The sequence below is a fragment of the Phoca vitulina genome, unplaced genomic scaffold (assembly GCF_004348235.1).
Source record: "Phoca vitulina isolate PV1807 unplaced genomic scaffold, GSC_HSeal_1.0 scaffold104, whole genome shotgun sequence".
Classification (NCBI taxonomy): domain Eukaryota; kingdom Metazoa; phylum Chordata; class Mammalia; order Carnivora; family Phocidae; genus Phoca; species Phoca vitulina.
This window is the reverse complement of record NW_022589807.1, coordinates 128,736-150,890: the sequence shown is the minus strand read 5'-3', so window position 1 is coordinate 150,890 and position 22,155 is coordinate 128,736. Positions and strand designations below refer to the sequence as shown.

The window sequence follows — 22,155 nt, the reverse complement described above, 5'->3', positions numbered from 1 at the left end:
GATATAGTTTTAAAGGCAGCCAACAGAAGAGAAAAACTTAAAATTTCTTAGCTTTAGCTAAGAAAAAGACACATACAGCAAATAACTTTAAAAGAGCTACAGGGGCGCCTGGGTGGCTCAGCTGGTTAAGTGTCTGCCTTCGGCTCAGATCATGATCTCAAGGTCCTGGGACTGAGCCCCATGTGGGGCCCCCTGCTCAGGGGAGTCTAACTCTCCTCTCCCTCTGCCCTTCCCCTGGCCCTTGTGTGCACATGTGCTCACGCTCACTCTCAAATATGTAAAATCTTAAAAATAAATAAAAGAGCTACACAAAAGCAGAAATCACAACAAAAAATATTAATGTATTTAAAACTAAAACTTCAATCATATGCACAGGTGCTTTAAAAAAAAATCTAGTTAAGATACTACCAAACAAAATTCCACAGAACAAAAAGTAGGGCTTATCCTAGGACATAAGGATATTTCACTATTAGAAAAATCTATTAATATAATTCTTCATAGTAACGTATCTTTCTTTTTTTTAAGATTTAATTAATTTATTTATTTGACAGACACAGCGAGAGAGGGAACACAAGTAGGGGGAGTGGGAGAGGGAGAAGCAGGCTTCCCGCTGAGCAGGGAGCCCGATGTGGGGCTCGATCCCAGAACCCTGGGATCATGACCCGAGCCGAAGGCAGACGCTTAACGACTGAGCCACCCAGGTGCCCCTTGTAACATAATATTTTTCAATGCAAAAGCTACCTTAAACACTCGAATGATGAAAAATCACAACATTCCCTTTATATACATGAAATGTTAAGTCCATTATCACTTTTACTTAGCAGTATTCATTAATCAATATAAGCAAAAGCAACAGCATGAAAACTGGAAGGGAAGAGGCAAAATCATTTCAAAATCTAAAGAAAAAATATTTTAAAATATTGAGAGGACATTAAAAAAAAAGCTCTCATTTATTGGAAAAGCATGACTTGTTCTTGGAAAGAGTCAATACCAGAAAGTATTTGATAAAACTTCATCATCTGGTAGAAAATAAAATGATCCACTATGGGGAACCAACATATTTACAATGTAACAAATATTGACATAAAATTATCAGATAATCAAATGATGACATTTTTACATGAGCCAAAAAAGAAATATTAATGTATTAAAACATACACAGACACACACAAAAAAACCTTCCATTTTAAGGTGTGTTCTTCACACCTTAGGACGAGCATCTCAGCAACAGAAATTTTGGCCACATACCATCTTCTGGAACCAAGAAAAACAACTAAGGTACAGATCAGGTGCAAATTCCAAACCATCTTTGGTACTTGGTTATATGTTAAATATTCTCTCCCTATTTATCATGAAAAGATAAGATCAAATTCAAATTCATATCATGATTTAGATAGAACAGGCTCTTGGTCTAACTACCATGTACTCAAAAGTCTTTCGGTGTAAACTATGTTCCTCTGGTACCCTAGAGCAGTGAGAGGACAACACACCTGCAGTCAGCTGAGCCGCAGGGGTGAGTACAGGGACCGTCAGCCCCCTCCCAGGACCCAATCCTTTAACTGACCTGATGGCAACAACAGCTGCCCTTAGCGACATCTTTAAACATCTTAGAACCCAAACTGGCTTTCAGTATTACCAAAAGAGATCAAATAAAAATACAGGTATCGACTGCTCTGAAATGGTTAAGAAATGCTTTGCAGATGTATTATTCACATGTGACCCCAAACAGGCAGTCATGATGGTACAGGGCCAAGCCACTCACCAAGGGCTGATCCTCATCAGTGGAATTGGGAAGCAGGTGAAGAACACGGTGCCAAGGAGAAAGGGTTTCCTCCCCCACACATCAGACAGAGCGCCTATGAGGGGGGCACTCAGAAAAGACAGCAGGCCCTGCAGAGGAAAGCAGCAACAAAGTTCAAATTTACATCGTGGTCCCCCAATCACTTGCAATTTTTCCTTTCTAAATGCTCCATTTCTTTTACTGGCCCCCAAAGAGAATAATTTGAAGCATTAAATACAAACTGTCATTTAAAAACATTCTAATGAAATAAGTCAAGCAGAGAAAGACAATTATCATATGGTTTCACTCAGATGTGTAACATAAGGAATAGCGTAGAGGACCACAGGGGAAGGGAGGGAAAACTGAAGGGGGAGAAATCAGAGAGGGAGACTAACCATGAGAAACTATGGACTCCAGGAAATAATCCGACGGTTTTGAGGGGAGGGGGGTGGGGGGATGGGGTAGCCGGGTGATGGGTATTAAGGAGGGCATGTGTTGTGATGAGCACTGGGTGTTCTATGCAACTACTGAATCACTGAACACTACACCAAAAACTAATGATGTGGGCACCTGGGTGGCTCAGTCGGTTGGGCGTCTGCCTTCGGCTCAGGTCATGATCCCAGGGTCCTGGGATTGAGTCCCGCATCGGGCTCCCTGCTCTGTGGGCAGCCTGCTTCGCCCTCTCCTCCCCACTTGTGCTCTCTCTCTCACTATCTGTCTCTCTCTCTCAAATAAATAAAATCTAAAAAAAAAAAATTAAAAAAACAAACAACTAGTGATGTACTATATACAGTGGCTAACTGAACCAAAAAAAAAAAACCCCACATAATTGCAAGTCAGCCCATTAGCATGTCCATGTCTAACAGCCCAAGACAGAGCGATCAATTTATCACTAAAATTTCATTTGTTTATTGCCCAAACAAAAGAGCAGGATTGGAAATTAAAAAAAAAAAAATTCTAATGAATTTCTAAGCATGCTGTTAGAAAATGGAAAAGTGGGGGAAAGAGCTTGTTTTTCTGGAGAAGCAGGGATATGAACAATGTATACCTACAGATGGCCCATGAGATGAACACACACCAAGCATACAGGAAGAGGCCAGAAACTTAATTCAGTTTAATAAATATGCATAGTTCCAAATCACCTGCTGCATTGAAGACACTTTCTTGCCTACTTGGCCCCGACCCTGGTCCTCCCTACAATATGTGCTCCCCTTGATGAGCTGCAAACCTCTGTCCTGATCCCTTCTTTAATGCCCTGGTATGGTCTTGGGGCACGTGGGTGGCTCAGTCAGTTAAGCATCAGACCCTTGGTTTCAGCTTGTATCATGATCTTGGGATCGTGAGATTGAGTCCCGCATCAAGCTCTCTGCTCAGCGCAGGGTCCACTTCAGATTCTCTTCCTCTTCCTCCCTTCTGCTCCTCCCCCCCTCACTCACACTTGTTCTAAAATAATAATAAAAATTCTTTAAAACCATGCTGTGGTCTCCACTGTGCAGTTTAAAATTTTCAGTGGGTACTTATGGGTGAAATAATGAGTTTCTGAAAACTGAGACAGAGGAGACAAGAGACAAGAGTAGGAAAATGTTGATAAATAATGAAACTGGGTGATAAGTACATGGGTGTTCATTACATTTTCTACTGTCGTTTATCTGAAATTGCTCAGCATCGCGCACAAACAGTACCCTCCAAGATCTGGCACCTAACACATTCTATGCTTTGGCTTTATGGAGTACTTCTTAGTTTTCTGAGCAAACTATTTTCCTTTTTGCCAACTGGCCTTCGCTGTGCCTGCGTACATTTCCCACACTTAGACTGGGTAAACTACTAGTCATTCTTCCCAACTTCCTCCTCTATCTATTCTCTTAGCTACACAAACAGAATTAATCACACTAGTGTTTGTGGGGTATGAAACAAATTCCTCCTGCCTGGTACATATCTATCTCTTCTACTGTGATTTCAACACTTGTTATTTGTCCATCTTCTCTCCGATTCGAAATGGAGATTAATGTCAGAGGGATGGTTTCTTCACATCTCTGTACCCTTGGTGCCTACCACAAGCCTGGTAAGGGCTTTCAAAAGGTCTGGTGAACTGAACTTTAAGAGGAAACCAAAACACAGCGGGGAAGAAGGGGTACAGGATTCCAATCTCCTATCAGCCACCAGTAAACCTAGAGCCCACCGACTAGGTGTCAGGCAAACTGAAGTAAGGGGAGGTAAGAGGGAGACTTGATGGCAGGGTGAGAAGAAAAGTTTTTTAGTTCTTCTGAAATAAAATATTAATCCATGCCCAGGAATCAAACCCTGTAATGTAATTTCTAAGCCACAGTGGATTTCCATTTAGCCTGTCCTTGTGTCAAGAAAGTAACAGATCAAGGATTAAATGATTTTCCCTTAACAAAGAGCCAAGTAACTGCAGAAAGTGGGGCTTAAATTCAGGACTTGTGACAATCGGTTTTATGAATTTTAGGAAAGATAATCTTTTATGTTGCTTCAGAATTCTCTAAAAATCTCAAGTACCAGAATATGTGGGCAGTACAGTACTGGTCAACAAAAATATGTAAAGAAACTTAAGAGAACAAGAGAGTAAAAATCACCACCACCACAAAAATGGTAACTAAAACTCTTTAAACCACAGAGAACTCTGGGAAAGTTGGACAGTTCTAATTCCAGACTTCACACAATGCTTTAAAATATGGAATGTATGCCATTTTTAAACAAAAAAATGAGAAGGTGGATGCCTGGGTGGCTCAGTTGGTTAAGCGTCTGCCTTCAGCTCAGGTCATGATCCTGGGGTCCTGGGACTGAGTCCCACATCGGGCTCCTTGCTCAGCGGGGAGCCTGCTTCTCCCTCTGCCTGCCGCCCCCCCCCCCCGCTTGTGCTCTCTCTGACAAGTAAATAAGTAAAATCTTAAAAAAAAAAAAAAAGGCCAAGCATTAAAGTTATATTTAAAATAATATAGTTTTTACAGAAAAAATATACTATCTTCCAGATTATGGATTTTAAATGGTAATTTAATCTATCCATTAAAAATATTGTTTAAATCAAATTCTTAGTGACAATAATAGATACTGAAAACATCTTCTGGGACAACCTACTTTTTTATTAAGATGCTAACATACAATCTCATACAGCTGACCCCTGAAGAACACGAGGGTTGGGGCACCAACATGCTCTACCTCGTGTAGTCAAAAATCCACACATAGGGGCGGCCTGGATGGCTCAGTCGTTAAGTGTCTGCCTTCGGCTCAGGTTGTGATCCCGGGGTCCTGGGATCGAGCCCCGCATCAGGCTCCCTGCTCAGCAGGAAGCCTGCTTCTCCCTCTCCCATTCCCCCTGCTTGTGTTCCCTCTCCCGCGGTCTCTCTGTCAAATAAATAAAATCTTTAAAAAAAAAAAGAAAAAAGAAATATCACTGATTCCCACTACCCACAGTAGTTATGTTCTATAAGGCTACCACAAGCACTGAATTAGAGAATGTGGAACCACTGCTCCTTAGGGAAACACAGTGTTATCAAGGCTCTGGTCACCTATTTTCATTAACCGATCAATACACAACCATGATTTATGTGTGTTTCTGTTTAAAGACACTTTATTTAATATATATTGTTGGCTTATGAACATTGAACTCTCAGTCAACAGCACCATGACTCATGCCTTGAATGAGGCTTATCTGACAGTATATTCTGGGTAAGGCACATCGCAGACCTCCTGCACTAGAGATACTAGTCAGTACTTCAGCACTACACTTGGGGACATTTTAAACAGCCAAATCACCAACAAAAGACACAAAGATGCAAAAAATGTGGCACTAAGTATGGACCACAAAAGGGACACGTGTACAGTATAAGACCTCAAACAAGTAGACAGAAATTCGACCTCAGCTAGAAACGAGTTGGCTGTTAACTCACGCTCGCCCCTCACCTGGGTGCATGAATGACCACAAGAGCACTGTGTTGATCTGGGATTACAAATAAACTCAGTGAGTTTCGCAAATACGAAATCCAAACATAATGAGGATCAGCGGTTACTACGCTATCACTGCCCAACCAGTACTAGGTGCACCATGGTGTGCAGGAGTCCAGGCGCAGACGGCAAAATTCACCAATGGTTCACGCAGTCACTAGTTAGCTAACTTCCCAGTGGACATGGGTGTTTAAGGTGGCATAATTAATTGGCCAGTATTTTTTTTTTTTTAAAGATTTTATTTATTTGACAGAGGGAAAGAGAGAGAGAGAGAGCGAGCGCATAAGTGCACAAGCAGGGGGAGCAGCAGAGGGAGAGGTTGAGAAGCAGGCTCCCGGCTGAGCAGGGAGCCCGATGCGGGGCTGGATCCCAGGACCCTGGGATCATGACCTGAGCCGAAGGCAGACGCTTAACTGACTTAAGCCACCCAGGTGCCCTGGCCAGTATTTCTGACATGACTTATAGGCTCTAATTAGAGTTTATTGTTCAATTAAATGCAATTATCCAATAAACATTTTAAAGCATACAAAGAATGACAAATACAACTTACCTGAAGCAAACATACATGACTGTTACACTTCATAGAGCCATCATAAAAGCTTTAAGCATACGTTTTCCTTAACATAGGCGGTTGGCAAATATTTGACTAGAACAGTTGGGTCAATATTTTTAAAACTAAAAAAAATTTTTTTTTCCAAATAGCGTAATTAACTTTGCAAACGAATGTGAGTGAGCAATGGCTCCACTGAAGAATAGCGTACAAGGTCATTTAACTACTTCTGAAAATTCTCACTTTTCCATGAAAAAGCTCACATACTATAAGAAATTTTCAGTATTCTTCAATAAGCTATGAGGAACTTGCAACATGTAGACTTGGTTACCCCAAAATTAGATTTGTTCATTTTGGTCTTTCATACAGTAATTTACTAATAATGACTTTTATCTCAAAAAGATCAAAGAGAAAATCATACACCAATGGAACCATGTTTTTATTTGTATAGTTGACTAGTACAAATATTTTCACATAAAAACAATATTAACACAGGGTCACCTCTCTGACCTGGGGCCCACTGAGACCCTGCACAGTACACAGCTTCCCTTCACAGGGAATGTATCAATCAGTGCAAGAGGGCAAATGAGAAATGTGACATATAAGGTGATTTTAATTCAATTAAAGTTTGGAAAAGGGAATCTGCAAAGCTGGAGAATGGTCAAAAAACAGTTGGCGCCAGAAACTTCAAGGAAAGAACAAAATGGGCAGGAGGGCTAGGGCATGTAGTTTTGTTTTGAGGTAAAGGGAGAGAAGTAGGGAAGATTCACTAAAAGAAAGAAGAAACAAAAAGCAGATGAAAGTGAAATTAAATTGTTTTAATTAAAATATAAGTAAACAGACTTTTCCTTAATCTTAGAAGTAGTAGGGCCACTACAAATTCTGACTCCAAGAAAGCTCAGTGTATGTTTTAAAGTAATAATAACAGTAATAGCTAGCATCCACCTATGCCAAACTCTTCCAGGCCTTTTACACACATGCCCTTACACTGTGAGGTAGGTTCTATTAGGGTATACAGCTAGCCCGAATCTCATAAGCAGCAGAGAGGCAGGATTCAGCTCAGATGTGAGGTGGCTCCAGAACCTGAGTCCTAACCCCTGAGCCCACAATTCAAACCAATTATTAAACTAATCTGTTAACATTTCAGGGTCTCCAACCTAAACCACATAAAGTACTAGTCTTTTCTACTTGTGGGCACTCTTACATGCTTATTTTATCTTACAGATTTATTTATTTTAGAGAGAGGGGGCGGGAGGGAGAGTGAGAGAGAGCACACAAGCAGGAGGGGCAGAGAATCCCATGCAGACTCCATGATGCAGGGCTCTATCTCACGACTATGAGATCATGGCCTGAGCTGAAACCAAGAGCTGGATGCTTCACGGACTGTGCCACCCAGGTGCCCCACACCTGTTTTATTAAACGGATAAATTAGCAGTCTGTCATGAAAAGACTACTTAAAACTTATGAAGTCAGGGGCGCCTGGGTGGCTCAGTTGGTTAAGCAACTGCCTTCGGCTCAGGTCATGATCCTGGAGTCCCGGGATCGAGTCCCACATCCGGCTCCCTGCTCGGCGGGGAGTCTGCTTCTCCCTCTGATCCTCCCCCTCTCATGCTCTCTGTCTCCCATTCTCTCTCTCAGATAAATAAATAAAAAATCTTTAAAAAACAAAAAAAACTTTTGAAGTCATTTCTCAAGTAGGTTGTCTAATAATTTTATTTACAGATAATAAAAAGGATAATCTTTAAATTGTTGTGCAAATTAAGAATTATTCCGTGTGTGTGTGTGTGTGTGTGTGTGTGTGTGTGTGTGTGTGTGTAGGGAAACCATTCTGTACTTACTAATACCAAAGAGTAGTTTGAGGGAACTTTTTAAGATATCTCGTTTTTTAATTCTTAAAAACATCGGACAAGAAGTGCCTGGGTCTGACTCTTGATTTCGGCTCTGGTCATGATCTCAGGGTCCTAAGATTGAGCCCCGTGCCAGGCTCCACACTCAGCAGGGAATCTGCTTGAGATTCTCTCTCCCCCTCCGCCCCTCCCCCTGCTCCTGTGCACTCTCTCTCTCAAATAAATAAATCAACATTAAAAAAAAAATCAGGGCGCCTGGGTGGCTCAGTCATTAAGCGTCTGCCTTTGGCTCAGGTCATGGTCCCAGGGTCCTGGGATCGAGTCCCACATCGGGCTCCCTGCTCAGTGGGAAGCCTGCTTCTCCCTCTCCCACTCCCCTCTGCTTGTGTTTCCTCTCTCACTGTGTCTCTCTCTGTCAAATAAATAAATAAATAAATAAATAAATAAATATAAATCAACCAAAAGTTTCCGTGTGTCCTTATGCTAAGGTACTATAAGCACTGCTTGATGATTTAACTCATTTAAACAGCAGGATGAGACAGCTGAGCAGCAACTCCTGGGACTATAGAAATGACGTATTAAATACCCCTGGAAGAGCATCCTGGCAGAGGGTCTACCCCATTAGCTGGCCTGCTGGGTCTTCTACTTTCTCCCCTTTCCCAAGCCTTCACTGTGATGTCAAAGCTAGACAAGATTATCACTTCCCTGCTTTAGAGCCACCCTCTTCATACTGATCATTCTAGGCATAAACCAACCTTGGACACATGACCTGCTGAGTTTGGGACACTGATAAAGATGTCTAATTTTGTAATAAATATAAAACATAGCTGCTAAAGCAAAAAGTTTCAAGAAGTTACAAGGCAGACACTGGGTCATCAGACCAATTGTTTTTTGTGTTTTGTTTTTTTTAAAGATTTCATCTATTTATTTGACAGAGAGAGACACAGCAAGAGAGGGAACACAAGCAGGGGGAGTGGGAGAGGGAGAAGCAGGCTTCCCTCAGAGCAGGGAGCCCGATGCGGGGCTCGATCCCAGGACTCTGGGACCACGACCCGAGCCGAAGGCAGATGCCCAACTGACCGAGCCACCCAGGCGCCCAGACCAATTGGTTTTAATGATGAAAATGATTACAGTCACTCTCCACCTGCTCCTATTAACCAGCATCATAACTAGACTTCATCTGCCAAGTCACACCATGGCGTCTCAGTCTGGTGTTACATTTTGGATAAAGTGTAGCTAAAACTACTGTGATGGTGTCACCTTGGCTAGGCTATAGTACCCAGTTATTTAATCAAGTGCGTGTGGGTGTTCCTGTGAAGGTATTTTGTTGCAGTTGGTTTTAAAGTAAAGGGTATTGCCCTCAATAATATGGGGGGGGGGGAGGCTCTTCCAATTAGTTGATGGCCTTAAGAGCAAAATCTGAGGTTTGCAGAAGACAGAGTTCTGCCTTGGGACTGTAGCATCAACTCTTGCCTGAGTTCAGCCTGACCTACATATTTCAGACTTGCTAGCCCCCAAATCATGTGAGTCCATTTCTTAAAATAAATCTTTTAATGTTATTAATCTCTTAATACTAATGAAAAGGAAAAAAAACCAAAATATTTACTAATATTTATTTACACTGTAATGGAAAACCTTAAGAAAGCATTTTATTTCCTTATAAAAAACTTACCAAGAGTCACCTGAACAGTGCTTGCCTTCCTACTAACATAGGACCTATAACATATGATGTGCAAGGAGTATCTTCTGTGTATTGGCAAACTGTCAGACACCTCTCTAAATCTGAATCAACTTCCAACATTTTGTCCTTTGTTTTCAATGTCATGAAATACCATCTCTGAGAGTTCCTTCAAGGTGAAGCATTTTGCTGACATCACTTCCCCTGGGACATCTTTTTCAACACACTGCTCTCCTCTACTCTGATTACCAGCTCATTTCTTCCGTAACTCTGCAGAGGTTCTATCTGAATCTCACTTCTAGCATTATCAGTAATTACTTCTTCACTGCGTTTCCACCCTCGTTGGCCAGTTGCTTTTCAATGATCTACTTTTGTCAACTGTCATGTGGGTTTATCACTGGAGACAAGGAGGCGACACAGCTACATGCTCTGCAGTGACCGGTCCCCAACAGACTCTGCAAGAAGTGACATCACTGGTCACTGAGCATGATGCCATCTGTGCCGTATGCAGTGTTCTGTGGCCTGAGGAGCTAGGAGCAGTCCGTACTTTATGCGATTACTCACAATCACTACACCACGGTAATGGAAATGTGAGCTGTATTGTTGTAGGGGGCTGGTATTTTTTAACTGAACTAGATACAACTGAAATTTGTGCATACTGTAATGTGCAAAAAGAGGGCTGCCTATACTTAGTGTAGTTTTTAATGTCATAGAGAAATGATGATGATATAATTAGTGATTGCTGATACAAGAACAAAGATAAATTGTTACAGTCTCCGTGTAAGCTGGATCTTGACTATTTAAAAATGCATAGAAAAAGACTGGAAAAAAATAGTAAGTCAACAATACTTACTGAACACCTGTCATTTGCTGAGAACTGTTCTAGGTGCTGAGGACAGCAGTAAGCAAAGCAGACAAAAATTCATGCCTTTAAGAAGGTTCTAGTCTAAAAGAGAAAGGTTGAGAAGGACACATAATAACAACATAAAGCAAAACACACAGCATGTCAGAGGTGAAATTATAATGCTTTTGGAGAAAAACAGAGAAGAGGGACTGAAGTGATGAGAACAGGTTACATTATTCAAGACAATAGTCAGTAAAGGCTTTACTAAAAAATGACATCTGGGTGAAAAGCTAAGGGTTATGGAGTGAGGTCAGTATCTGGGGGGAAAGCAATCAAGCAGAAAAAAACAGAACTGGCAAAGCCCTCAGGCACGCACAGGCTTGCTTGGAGCTAGGTCAGCAGGGAGCACAGGGATGATGCCAGAGGAGAAAATGGAGTGGGGATGGGATTGGTTAAGAATGCCACAAGCTGGCTTATATTTTATCAGGATCTCTACTGAAAGGAGACCAGGGAGTCTTCTCATTATAGATCTATTTTGAAGGCACAACCACAGAATCTGCTGATGGAATGGTTTTGGGAAGAGAAAGGAGTCAACACTCACTCCAGGGATTTTGGTCTGAGTGAGAATGGCATGACCAGTAACTGAAATAAGTAAGGCCTGGGAGCAGGTCAGGCCAAAGGGGAAGATCAGGAATTAGTTTTGGCATGTTAACTTTGAGATGCTTATCAGACCAGGAAATAGAGGTGTCACAGTAAGGCAACTGGGTATATAAATCTGGAGTTCTGGACTAAGGTCTAGGAAGATATTTGAGAGCTGAAAGTGGTAAGTCTGATAGTGTCATCCAGGAAGCGAGTGTAGAGTTAGAAGAAACTGCTGTCCAAGGCTTGAGTCATTCGTATTTCAGAAGTCTAAGGGATGAGGAACACATATGACTTGCCAGAGAGAGGGTTAGGAAAGATGTTAATTTGAAAACAAAATTAAAACAATCAAGTTATCATATGATCCAGCAATTCTAGTACCCCTCGGTGTATTCTTAGGGCAAAGTGAAAACATAGGGCCACATGAAAATTTGTACACAAATGTAATGTTCACAGCAGTGTCATTACTCAGGCCAAGAAGTGGAAGAAATACAAATGTCCATCACTAATGAACAGATGAACTTGCATGTTCACACAACAGAATATTTGGCCATAAAAAAATGAAGTACTAACATGTGCTGCAACACAGGTGGGCCTGGATGATATCATGGAAGTGAAGGACAGTCACAAAAGACTATTTTATAGTATGATTCCATTTTTTTTTTAAGTGTTTTAAGATTTTATTTATTTATTTGAGAGAGAGAGAGAGGGAGAGAGAGCACGCAGAGGCAGGAAGGACAAGCAGACTCCATGCTGAGCGTGGAGCCCAGCGCGAGGCTTATCTCATGACCCTGAGATCATGACCTGAGCCAAAACCAAGGCTGGACGCTTAACCAACAGACACCCAGGCGTCCCAGTATGACTCCATTTATATGAAATGTCCAGAACAGGCAAATCTATAGAAGCAGAAAGTAGATCTGTGCTGATGGCTGTACAAGTCTGTAAACACGCTAACCCCATGGAATGTACACTTTTACTGGGTGACTTGCATGGTGTGTGAATTTCATCTGAATAAAGCTGCCAGAGGAAAAAACCTGAAACTGGAGAATTCACAGATTTGTTTCCTCTTGTATCTTTTATGGGTGCTCACCCCAAATATGAACTTTCTCACCCATGCATTACAACAGTAAACTTACAAAGTACAAGGAACTGTGGAAAATCTACAAAGAACGAACGTAAAGAAGAAAACTGCAAATCATCCATAAATCCATATGCTTTCACGCTTCAGGTGACTCTGTTTTAATCACGTTTCCCCCTGCTTATACATACGTATTTTGGTAAAAACAAAAACCAAAGCCATACTCTAGTTTTACAACCTTTTTGGTTCACACATTATGTAGTATTCTTCAAAAATGTGTTCTTCATGTACCCGTGTTACATCATATGGCTGTGCCACAAAGTACTTCTTCTAATTTTAAGGCATTTTAATTGCTTCCATGTTTACTATTACAAACAGCCCTTTACCTGAATCTCTGAATAACTATTTGATTAGAACAATTTTCTAGAAATGGAATTGCTTTGTTAAAGTAAGTGAATATTTTGAGGTTCTTTTTTTTTTTTTTTTTTAAGATTTTTATTTATTTGACAGAGAGACAGCAAGAGAGGGAACACAAGCAGGGGGAGTGGGAGAGGGAGCAGCAGGCTCCCCCCCCGCTGAGCAAGAAGCCCAATGTGGGGCTAGATTCCAGGACCCTGGGACCATGACCTGAGCTGAAGGCAGACGCCTCACAACTGAGCCACCCAAGTGCCCCTATTTTGAGGTTCTTTAAACACTGCCTTCCAGGAAAGCTATACCAATTTATCCTCCATCAACCATGTATGGGGACCCAATTTACCACAAAATGAACTAGTTATTGTCAGTTTAAACTTTTCTACCAATGTCTATGTGAAAATATAATCTCGGGGCACCAGGGTGGCTCAATCAGTTAAGCAGCTGCCTTTGGCTCAGGTCATGATCCCATGGTTCTGGGACTGAGCCCCACATCGGGCTCCTTGTTCAGCGGGGAGCCTGCTTCTCCCCTACCTGCTGTTTCCCCTGCTTGTGCTTGCCCTCTGTCTCTCTCTCTCTCTCACTCTCTGTCAAATAAATAAATAAAATCTTAAAAAAAAAAAAAAAGAAAATATAATCTCATTTCATTTGGGATTCATTGCTTACTAGTGATAAACCTATTTCTACACTGACATCTTTTGTAAACTGCTAGCTTATGTCCTTCCTTCCCCTCTGGGATATCAATCATTTTCATAACATTTTACTTTGAGAGCACTTTTATGTATTCCTCCTTCTATTTCACATGCTGCAAATAACTTTTTGTCATTTGTCTTAATTTTTATGATGGTGGTTTTGACTTACCAAAGTTAAAATACTGATGTAAATGCCTCAATCTTTTCCTTTATAAATTCTTTTTCTAAGAAAAGAAAATCTTTTCCCAAACTGGTAAGAAAATGGTCACCAAGATTTCCTTCTAATAGTTTTTGTTTTTTACATATTTCTCCTTGTAACATTTTAGTCAGCACAGGAAGATATTGTGCTAATAGGTTTACATATATTAGTTCATTTAATCTGTAATAATCACCCTGGTTAGAAAGATCTTTTATTTATTTATTTTTAAAGATTTTTTTTTTTTACGATTTTATTTATTTGACAAAGAGAGGCACAGCGAGAGAGGGAACACAAGCAGGGGGAGTGGGAGAGGGAGAAGCAGGCTTCCCACCGAGCAGGGAGCCCGATGCGGGGCTCGATCCCAGGACCCTGAGATCATGACCTGAGCCGAAGGCAGACACTTAACGACTGAGCCACCCAGGTACCCCAAGATTTTGTTTTTTTATTTGAGAGAGCGAGCAAGCGCAAGGGGAGGGTGAGAAGGAGAAAGAATCTCAAGCAGACTCCTCACTGAGTGTGGAGACCAACACGGGGCTTGATCCCAATTTGAAGCCACATTCACTTCACTGTGCTCACACTCACATTAAGCTATCTTAATAGGGCTACACTTTGCTGTAGGTGCTGTCATTTTATCCCTACCCCTGACATAATAACCTATCACTACAGGACAGAAGTCCTTATTAAAGCTCAATGAGCTGAAGTTTGTATATACTGAAGTGGAATAAGCCACTGTCCAAGCCCCTGAATCAATCCAAATACCTTGTGTTTTACATTTTTTTAGAATAATATTGTAGGTGTCTCTAGGTCAAAGTGTAGCACACTGCTCGGCTTCAGAGTACAGATCTAGCTGGTTTTATTTTGCAGAACCAGACTAAAACACATTTTATTAGCTAGTCCATAAGATAAAAAGGTCTATGGAGTAACTTCCCCAAGAATCTACTATAAGGATAAATTTATGTTATATTTTTATCAATGCTTTCTCTCATTTTTTCTTTTTATCTATGCTGATCACAAACAGGTGCTTAAATGACCACATGCCAGATTCTTGATAATATTCCTCTTCTCAATGAGTACTAAAAACTTCTTGCTTCAACCTTTATTTAAAATGCCATTTTAGGGGCACCTGGGTGGCTCAGTCAGTTGAGTGTCCGACTTGATTTTGCTCAGGTCATGATCTCAGGGTGGTGAGATCGAGCCCACATCAGGCTCAGTGGGAAGTCTCCTGGAGATTCTCTCTCTCTCTCCCCCTCTTCCTCTGCCCCTCCCCCGCTCATGCTTGCTCTCTAAAATAAATAAATCTTTAAAAAAATAAAAAATAAAATGCCATTATTGTAAGCATTCTCAAATTCTTTTTGAAACTAGGGAAAAGAATAAATAGCATTCATTACAAATAATGCTGCTCCCAGCTGTAAATTCAGCAAATTACTATGGTATAATTTTGTGTGCTCCTCAGCTCACAGATCAATACCATCTAAGCTGGGAGGGACACATAGGACACTATTCCCATAGACTAACTATACTGTGAAGTGGGACTGGAACATAACATTCTATTTTAATCTTTCATAAGCTTTTCTGATAAATATCACATTAAAATTTAAACAATGAATTAGGCTAATTAATTACATGGTCGAGAACTTAGCTGTGACTAGAACACAAACAAGCTTTGACAAGACGACTATATAGCTGACGAAATCTTGATGCTGCCTTCTTCCTCAATATCAAAGTCAATCTCAAAAGCAGACAAGAATATGATAGGCAAGGCAATTAAAAGCCTCACATAATTAAACTCTTTATAAACTGCTATATACATGTTAATAAAAATGAAGTACTGCTTTTACCAGTAAACCATTCTATGCCTTATGGGCTTGGGTTGTGTTTCATTTTGACATTAATAATCCAGGTAGAATATTGAGGAGGGCACGTTCTGCATGGAGCACTGGGTGTTATGCACAAACAATGAATCATGGAACACTATATCTAAAACTAATGATGTAATGTATGGGGATTAACATAACAATAAAAAAATTAAAAAAAAAAAAAATAATCCAGGTAGAAGTTTAGATTTAGGTCTCCAGAACAAACAGTGATTATTTCCCTACTTCCCACTTAAACTTCCAGACTTAAACTACTAAAGGATTCCTGCCTTTGGTTCCTTGTGAACCACACAAAAACTGTTCTTACCTTTACACCTTGAATGAGACCATTCATGAGGAATGTGTGTTGAGGGAATGTTTCATGTAGAACCTACAAAAAGCAAACATCAAGAGAAATTCAAAAACCAATTAAAGAGAAAGATTTTGCTTCTGTTAATGTTAGGTTACGTAAATAAGATGAACCCTGGAATGAAAACATTTTAAGTATCAGCGATATATGGAAAATATCCTTAAAGTATGAAAAGGTAAAAAATAATGAGGCAGAAATCTAAATAAGGCAAGAACATACACAGGGGCACTCAGGTGCTTTTCTTACAAAAGCATTTGCAGCAAACACAAACTGTTAATGGGCTACACCCTTCACCACCAACAATTTTAAGCAGGTGCCACAAAAGGTTATATAAGCTCAAGTATGAACCTGCAGCCCAGCTTCATGTGACCTAGGTAGTCCAGGAAACCTCAAGCCTTCAATTTGGATCATAGTGATTCCAGACTGGTAGCACCTCTGGATATCTAACAGAAAAAATCTAAAATCAGGGCGCCTGGGTGGCTCAGTTGGTTAAGCGACTGCCTTCGGCTCAGGTCATGATCCTGGAGTCCCTGGATCGAGTCCCACATCGGGCTCCCTGCTCGGCAGGGAGTCTGCTTCGCCCTCTGACCCTCCCCCTTCTTATGTGCTCTCTCCCTCTCATTCTCTCTCTCTCAAATAAATAAATAAATAAATCTTTAAAAAAAAAAAATCTAAAATCAATCCTGAAAAGGCATCATCTAGGTTTCAAATCAACCATACATATATTTTTTTTCAAATATAATGACCAGGACATAATCAAAGGTAATCAGATACAAAATGAAATATGACACCATAAGCAAGAAACAGCAACAAAGAATATGTATATAATAGAAACAGACTCTGAACAACTTCACATTCTGGAATTACTTAACAGAAATAATGTAAAAAGAGTATGCTTGGGGCACTAGGCAGCTCAGTTGGTTAAGCATCTGACTTTGGCTCAGGTCATGATCTTGGGGTCCTGGGATCAAGCCCTGTGTCAGGCTCCTCATTCAGCAGGGAATCTGCTTGACCCTCTCTCTCTGTGCCCCTTCCCCCCACTGGTACGTGCATGCTCTCTTCTCTCAAATAAATAAAATTTTTAAAAAATATGCTTACTATGTTCCAAGATATAGAAAATAAGCTTGAAATTTTTGAACTAGAAGCTGTAGGAAAGTCCACAGATTTTAAAAAGAAAAGAAATTCCCAAACAGAAAAAATGTATTGACTTAAGTTAGGAACTCACTCAATGGAGATGTTTGACAAGATTAGACATGGCTGAGAATTACTGAACCCAAAAGTAGGTCAATAGAAACTATCCAGAATGCAGCATAGAGAGACAAAAAGACAAAAAATAAAAGAGAAAGTAAAAGACACAGAGGATCCTATAAGAAAATATGACACAACTTCAATTAAACTTGTCTTGTAATGAGAATGAGGCAAACACAACATTTCAGGAGCCAATGGCTGAGAATGTACTAGAACCAATGACAGACATCAGGGCAGATATTAAAGCAGCATAATAAATTTTAAGCAATATAAAAAGAAATCCAAACTCACAATCAGAAAACCAAACCAAACCAAACCAAACAAACAAAAACTTAAAAGCAGCAAGAGAAATACAGACTGGCTTCAAATGAGCAGCAGTTAAGATGTCTTCGTAAGAGTAACAATGGAGCCCAGACAAGAAGCATGCTATCCTATCATCAACATAACAAGGAAAGGAAGACAAATGCCAACCTACAATTCTATACCTGGTTAAAATGTGCTTTCAGCACAATTTTTAACCTAGCAAAAACTTACAGTAGTGAGTCTACTAACTTATGGACTCCACCTAATGAGATATAAAAAAATGTACTTCCAGAAGAAGGAAAATAATCTAGACTAAGATGTGAGATGCAACATGAAGTAAACAGCAAAGAAAATGGTGAATATAAATGAACACTGATGCACCCAACAAAATGATGTGTCCTGTAGGTTTTTTTAATTGTGTGGAATTAAAAGACTTAATGACATTAGAATAAACGAGGTAACTGAACAAAGTGTTTACATTCCTTCACCTCATTCGTGCTGACACTGCTGTCCTGGATGAGGGTGAAGATATTGACATTAGACTTCAGTAAGTTTGCATGGAATGCTATGAAAGTAAAATGCATTCACAGAAATTATTTCCAACCTTTCCCTTAACAAGATTATTCCTAAGATTTAGAAAAGGTTTGTCATCTCAGCTAGGTGCATTGCAACTCTACCTATTTATACTGGAAAAATAGGAAAGTAGATAAAAGACAGCAAATATCACAAGTTAAAAATCTTTAGAGTTCTCAGAAAAATCTCAAAAATAACATACTTCATAGGATACAGAGATATAAAAATTTTCTTTAAAGAAAATGGAATGCAAATCACTATCAGAACTCCTTAACAGTTTCATTTGTTACATGCATCACAAAAATATGGTGAAACAGCAAAACACAAGAAAGTCAGTGTATTTTAAAAAATGTTTCTCTAATCCTGGGTGTGCCACTGGGTGTGGGTATCTACTGTCTCACAACCCTCTGTTCTCCCCTTATATATTCTGTCAAACTGAGGCTGAGAGCATACAGACATTTCTCGGACTCCCCTTGAGCAGAGGCTTCCTCACAGTTTCTGCCAGGGTGAAACAGAAGGTGGAGAAGTGCCGTGAATACTACACCAACTCCAGGGCTGCCTGCTTGCTGTCAAAGGGGCACCGGTGCCGATCCTCCACTGTCTCCGGCTCTGTCCTCTGACCTCCCCTAAAACAACTCTACCCTCAAAACGACCCAAACATGCATTCACTTGTGCAGGTGATGCAATCCAGAAACAGGAGACAACCACTTAAATCTGACAAAACCATCAGCATGTATAAACGATGGAGTATGCATTTATTGGGCTGTACATTAAACTGAAGAGATCTAATGGGATGCCTGGCTATGTGAGGGACCATTTCTGGGCAACAGTGCCATGATGCAGGAAGTTCCTCTAAGAATTTTCAATCTGTGCTTTTCAAAATTCTTCTACATTTTCCTAATGGGGGGTGGGGGTGGAGAAGAAAGCAGTTAAATCTTATTGGATAAATAAGTAAAACAAAAAAGTCAATAAAAAAAAGCCAAGTATTCATAAAATAAAGCAGCTGTAAAGAAAACAGCAATATTCTACCCATTTTATGATAAATTAAAAAAAAAATTAAATACAGTATATAATTTAACCTAACGATAAAAAGTTTATTAAACATTTCTGATAAAAATCAAAGCTTTCATTTTTAACATCTTCCTATATAAAATAAAACTTAAGGAAGATATTGCCTTTATTCTTCAGAACTATTATAAGCATTAAATATAATGGTATTTCCTTTTTTTAAAAAAGATATTTATTTATTTATTTATTTATTTATTTATTTATTTCGCAGAGAGAGAGAGAGAGAGAGAGAGAGCACAAACAGGGGAAGCAGCAGAGGGAGAAGCAAACTTCCCACTGAGCAAGGAGCCTGATGTGGGGCTCAATCCCAGGACCCCGGGATCATGACCTGAGCTGAAGGCAGACGCTTAACCGACTAAGCCACCCAGGCACCCCTATAATAGTATTTCCTAATAACTGAAAGTTTAGAGAGTTGAACTGACTTCTAGTACAATGAAGCTAATAACCGCATATGTATGTATATATGCTTACACATTACACACACACACACACACACACACACACACAGCTGTATTTCTGTACTTCTGCCTAAAATTCCACTGATAGGAAACTAAATTTACAGTATTCCTGAGAAGCTAAGAATAGTGAAGGACTTCTGGATCCTACACAGCAGACGGGAAACCCTGAAAGAGTTGAAGCAACAATAACATGTGAAGGTAGGGGAAAAAAAAAAGATCTTTGAAAACGTAAATTTCCCAGAGTCCAGGAAAAAAACTAAAACAAAAAAAACAAGATTCAGAACTGGAGGAGGAGGAAAAACATCCACAGTTGAAGAGGTTTTTAAAAGGTTATAAAATGAGCTCCTGGTATCTTGCTCTCAAGGCTGCTGACCTCCGTATCTGTGCCCAACATAAGAATCAAACAGCACAGTTCTCTGAACTGAGATTACTAAATGGGATACCTGCAGAACCAAATGGGTAGGATTAAAAAATGATAATGCCCCAGGTTCCTTATGTTTGCCAAGAGTAGCATAAAGCCCTACAATCACACAATAAACTACTTCATCATTACAGAGGGATCTCTGAACAACCACACTGACATAAATCAAGAGCTCCTACAAGCAATGCGTGCATTCAATTCTGAGGAACAGGCCTTTCCACCTGGGCAGCACTCCAACTACCAGAGGTGTATAGGGCACAGGCGGCAAATTGGCAAGCTGATATTCTTTCTGACTTGTATTTGTGTTTTTCAAAGTGTGATAATTGTCAGTGTGTAAATTTTAGGAAAAATCATACTCCATATGATTTTCTAGCATGTTACAGGAAGTCAGAAGATTTCAAAACATGGGGCTTCCATTGCCACATCACTGATTAGCTGAGTAAGCAGACAGCGGCTGCTGCAGCTGAAGGAGCATGTATTCCAACTACAACATTCCTACCCCACTTCTGACATTTACATTACTTGCCTAGCCCCAGAAAAATTTGTTTTCACAATCTCTGATCTACCCCCTCATTTGTAAATATAAGCATGTATAAAATTCAGTAACAAATCTGAAAATCACTGAAAGGCACAAAAAGAACACAAATAGGAAAAGGTAATCTGCCTCACTGCCAAATAACCAAATTATGGTAGGAAACAGAAGAAAGTTTTAAAATAAGTAAGTGTCCTCCAAGACATTCCAAAAAATGCTATGCACATTAAAAACAATGTGCTGCACAGGGACCTGCACCAAAGCAAAACAAGTAAAAAAAAAGTCTTCAAGAACTGATTATAGGAGAAAGCACAGAAATACAGAAGAAGTAAGAACATCAGAATGGATAAGTATCAGGGTAAATACTGACTGTATAAAATATTACAATGTACTGTAGTGTTTAAAAAAAATACAGAATTTAGCTGCACAACAATAATGTAAAAAGTGGAAGAGAAATACATCTCTCTTGAAGGATGCCAGAACAGGCAGACAAAAGACATCAGTGAATATATAAAAGACATCAAACATAATTAACAAATTTAACATACTTACCACATAGAGAACACTACTCCAGGGGAATACTTGTTCTTTTCAGATCATATGGAAAATTTATCAGAATTAACCATATGCAAGTATACAAAACAAGCTTTGACAAATTTTGAAGAACTGAAATAATTCATAATATGATCTCTGATAATACAATCTAGAAAAGTCCCCAAATGTTTAGAAATTAAGATAATATACATGCAACAGTCTATGACCATAGGGAATATAGTCATTAAGACTGTAATAATTCTGTATGGTGACAGATGGTAACTATCACAGTGAGCATTCTGTAATGTACAGAACTGTCAAATCACAATGTTGTACACCTGAAACTAATATATCATACTGTACTTCAATTAAAAATAAAAATAAAAGAAACTGTCACACACACACACACACACACACACACACACACACACACACACGGGAATATTATTCAGCCATTAAAAAGGAAGGAAATTCTGCCACTTGAGACAACATTAATGGACCCTGAGGGCATTTCACTAAGAGAAATAAGTCAAACAGAAAAAGACTAATATCATATTATCTCATTTATATGTGGAAGCAAACAAAACAAAACAAAATAAACAAGCTCACAGATACAGAGAACAGACTGGTGGTTGCCAGAGGCAGGGGACGGTGGGTGAAATGGGTGAAGGGGATGAAAAGTACAAGCTTCTAGTTATAAATATATAACAAAACTAAGTGAGTGGGATTTATGCAAGAGTGGCCTAATATTCAAAAATCAGTATAGCTGGGCACCTGGGTGGCTCGGTCGGTTACACGTCTGCTTTCGGCTCAGGTCATGATCCCAGAGTCCTGGAATCCAGTTTTGCGTCGGGCTCCCTGCTCAGCGGGGAGTCTACTTCTCCCTCTACACCCCCTTTCTTGTAATCTCTCTCTCTCAAATAAAATCTTTTAATTAAAAAAATCAATATAACTGACAACATTACTCAAATAAAGGAAAAATCTAGTTGTTATCTGGTTATATGCAGAAAATTCATTTGATAAAATTTAACACCTAATTAACTGTAAGCAAAACAGGAATAGAGGGGAACTTCCTTTCTCTGACAGAGTATCTACAAAAACATATCTATAGCAA

General features: G+C 39.7%; 1 protein-coding gene across 2 annotated transcripts in view; it reads right to left on the bottom strand.

The window, feature by feature from the left end:
• The window catches only part of MFSD14B (major facilitator superfamily domain containing 14B), a 69,362-nt gene that overhangs the window by 17,434 nt on the left and 29,773 nt on the right, over positions 1–22,155 (bottom strand). For both annotated transcript variants that reach the window (XM_032397827.1, XM_032397828.1), the window contains 2 exons: positions 15,863–15,925; positions 1,763–1,890 (listed from right to left, as the gene is read on the bottom strand). In XM_032397827.1, coding sequence (XP_032253718.1) covers positions 1,763–1,890; positions 15,863–15,925 — 191 coding nt within the window. The remainder of the gene's footprint in view (positions 1–1,762; positions 1,891–15,862; positions 15,926–22,155) is intronic.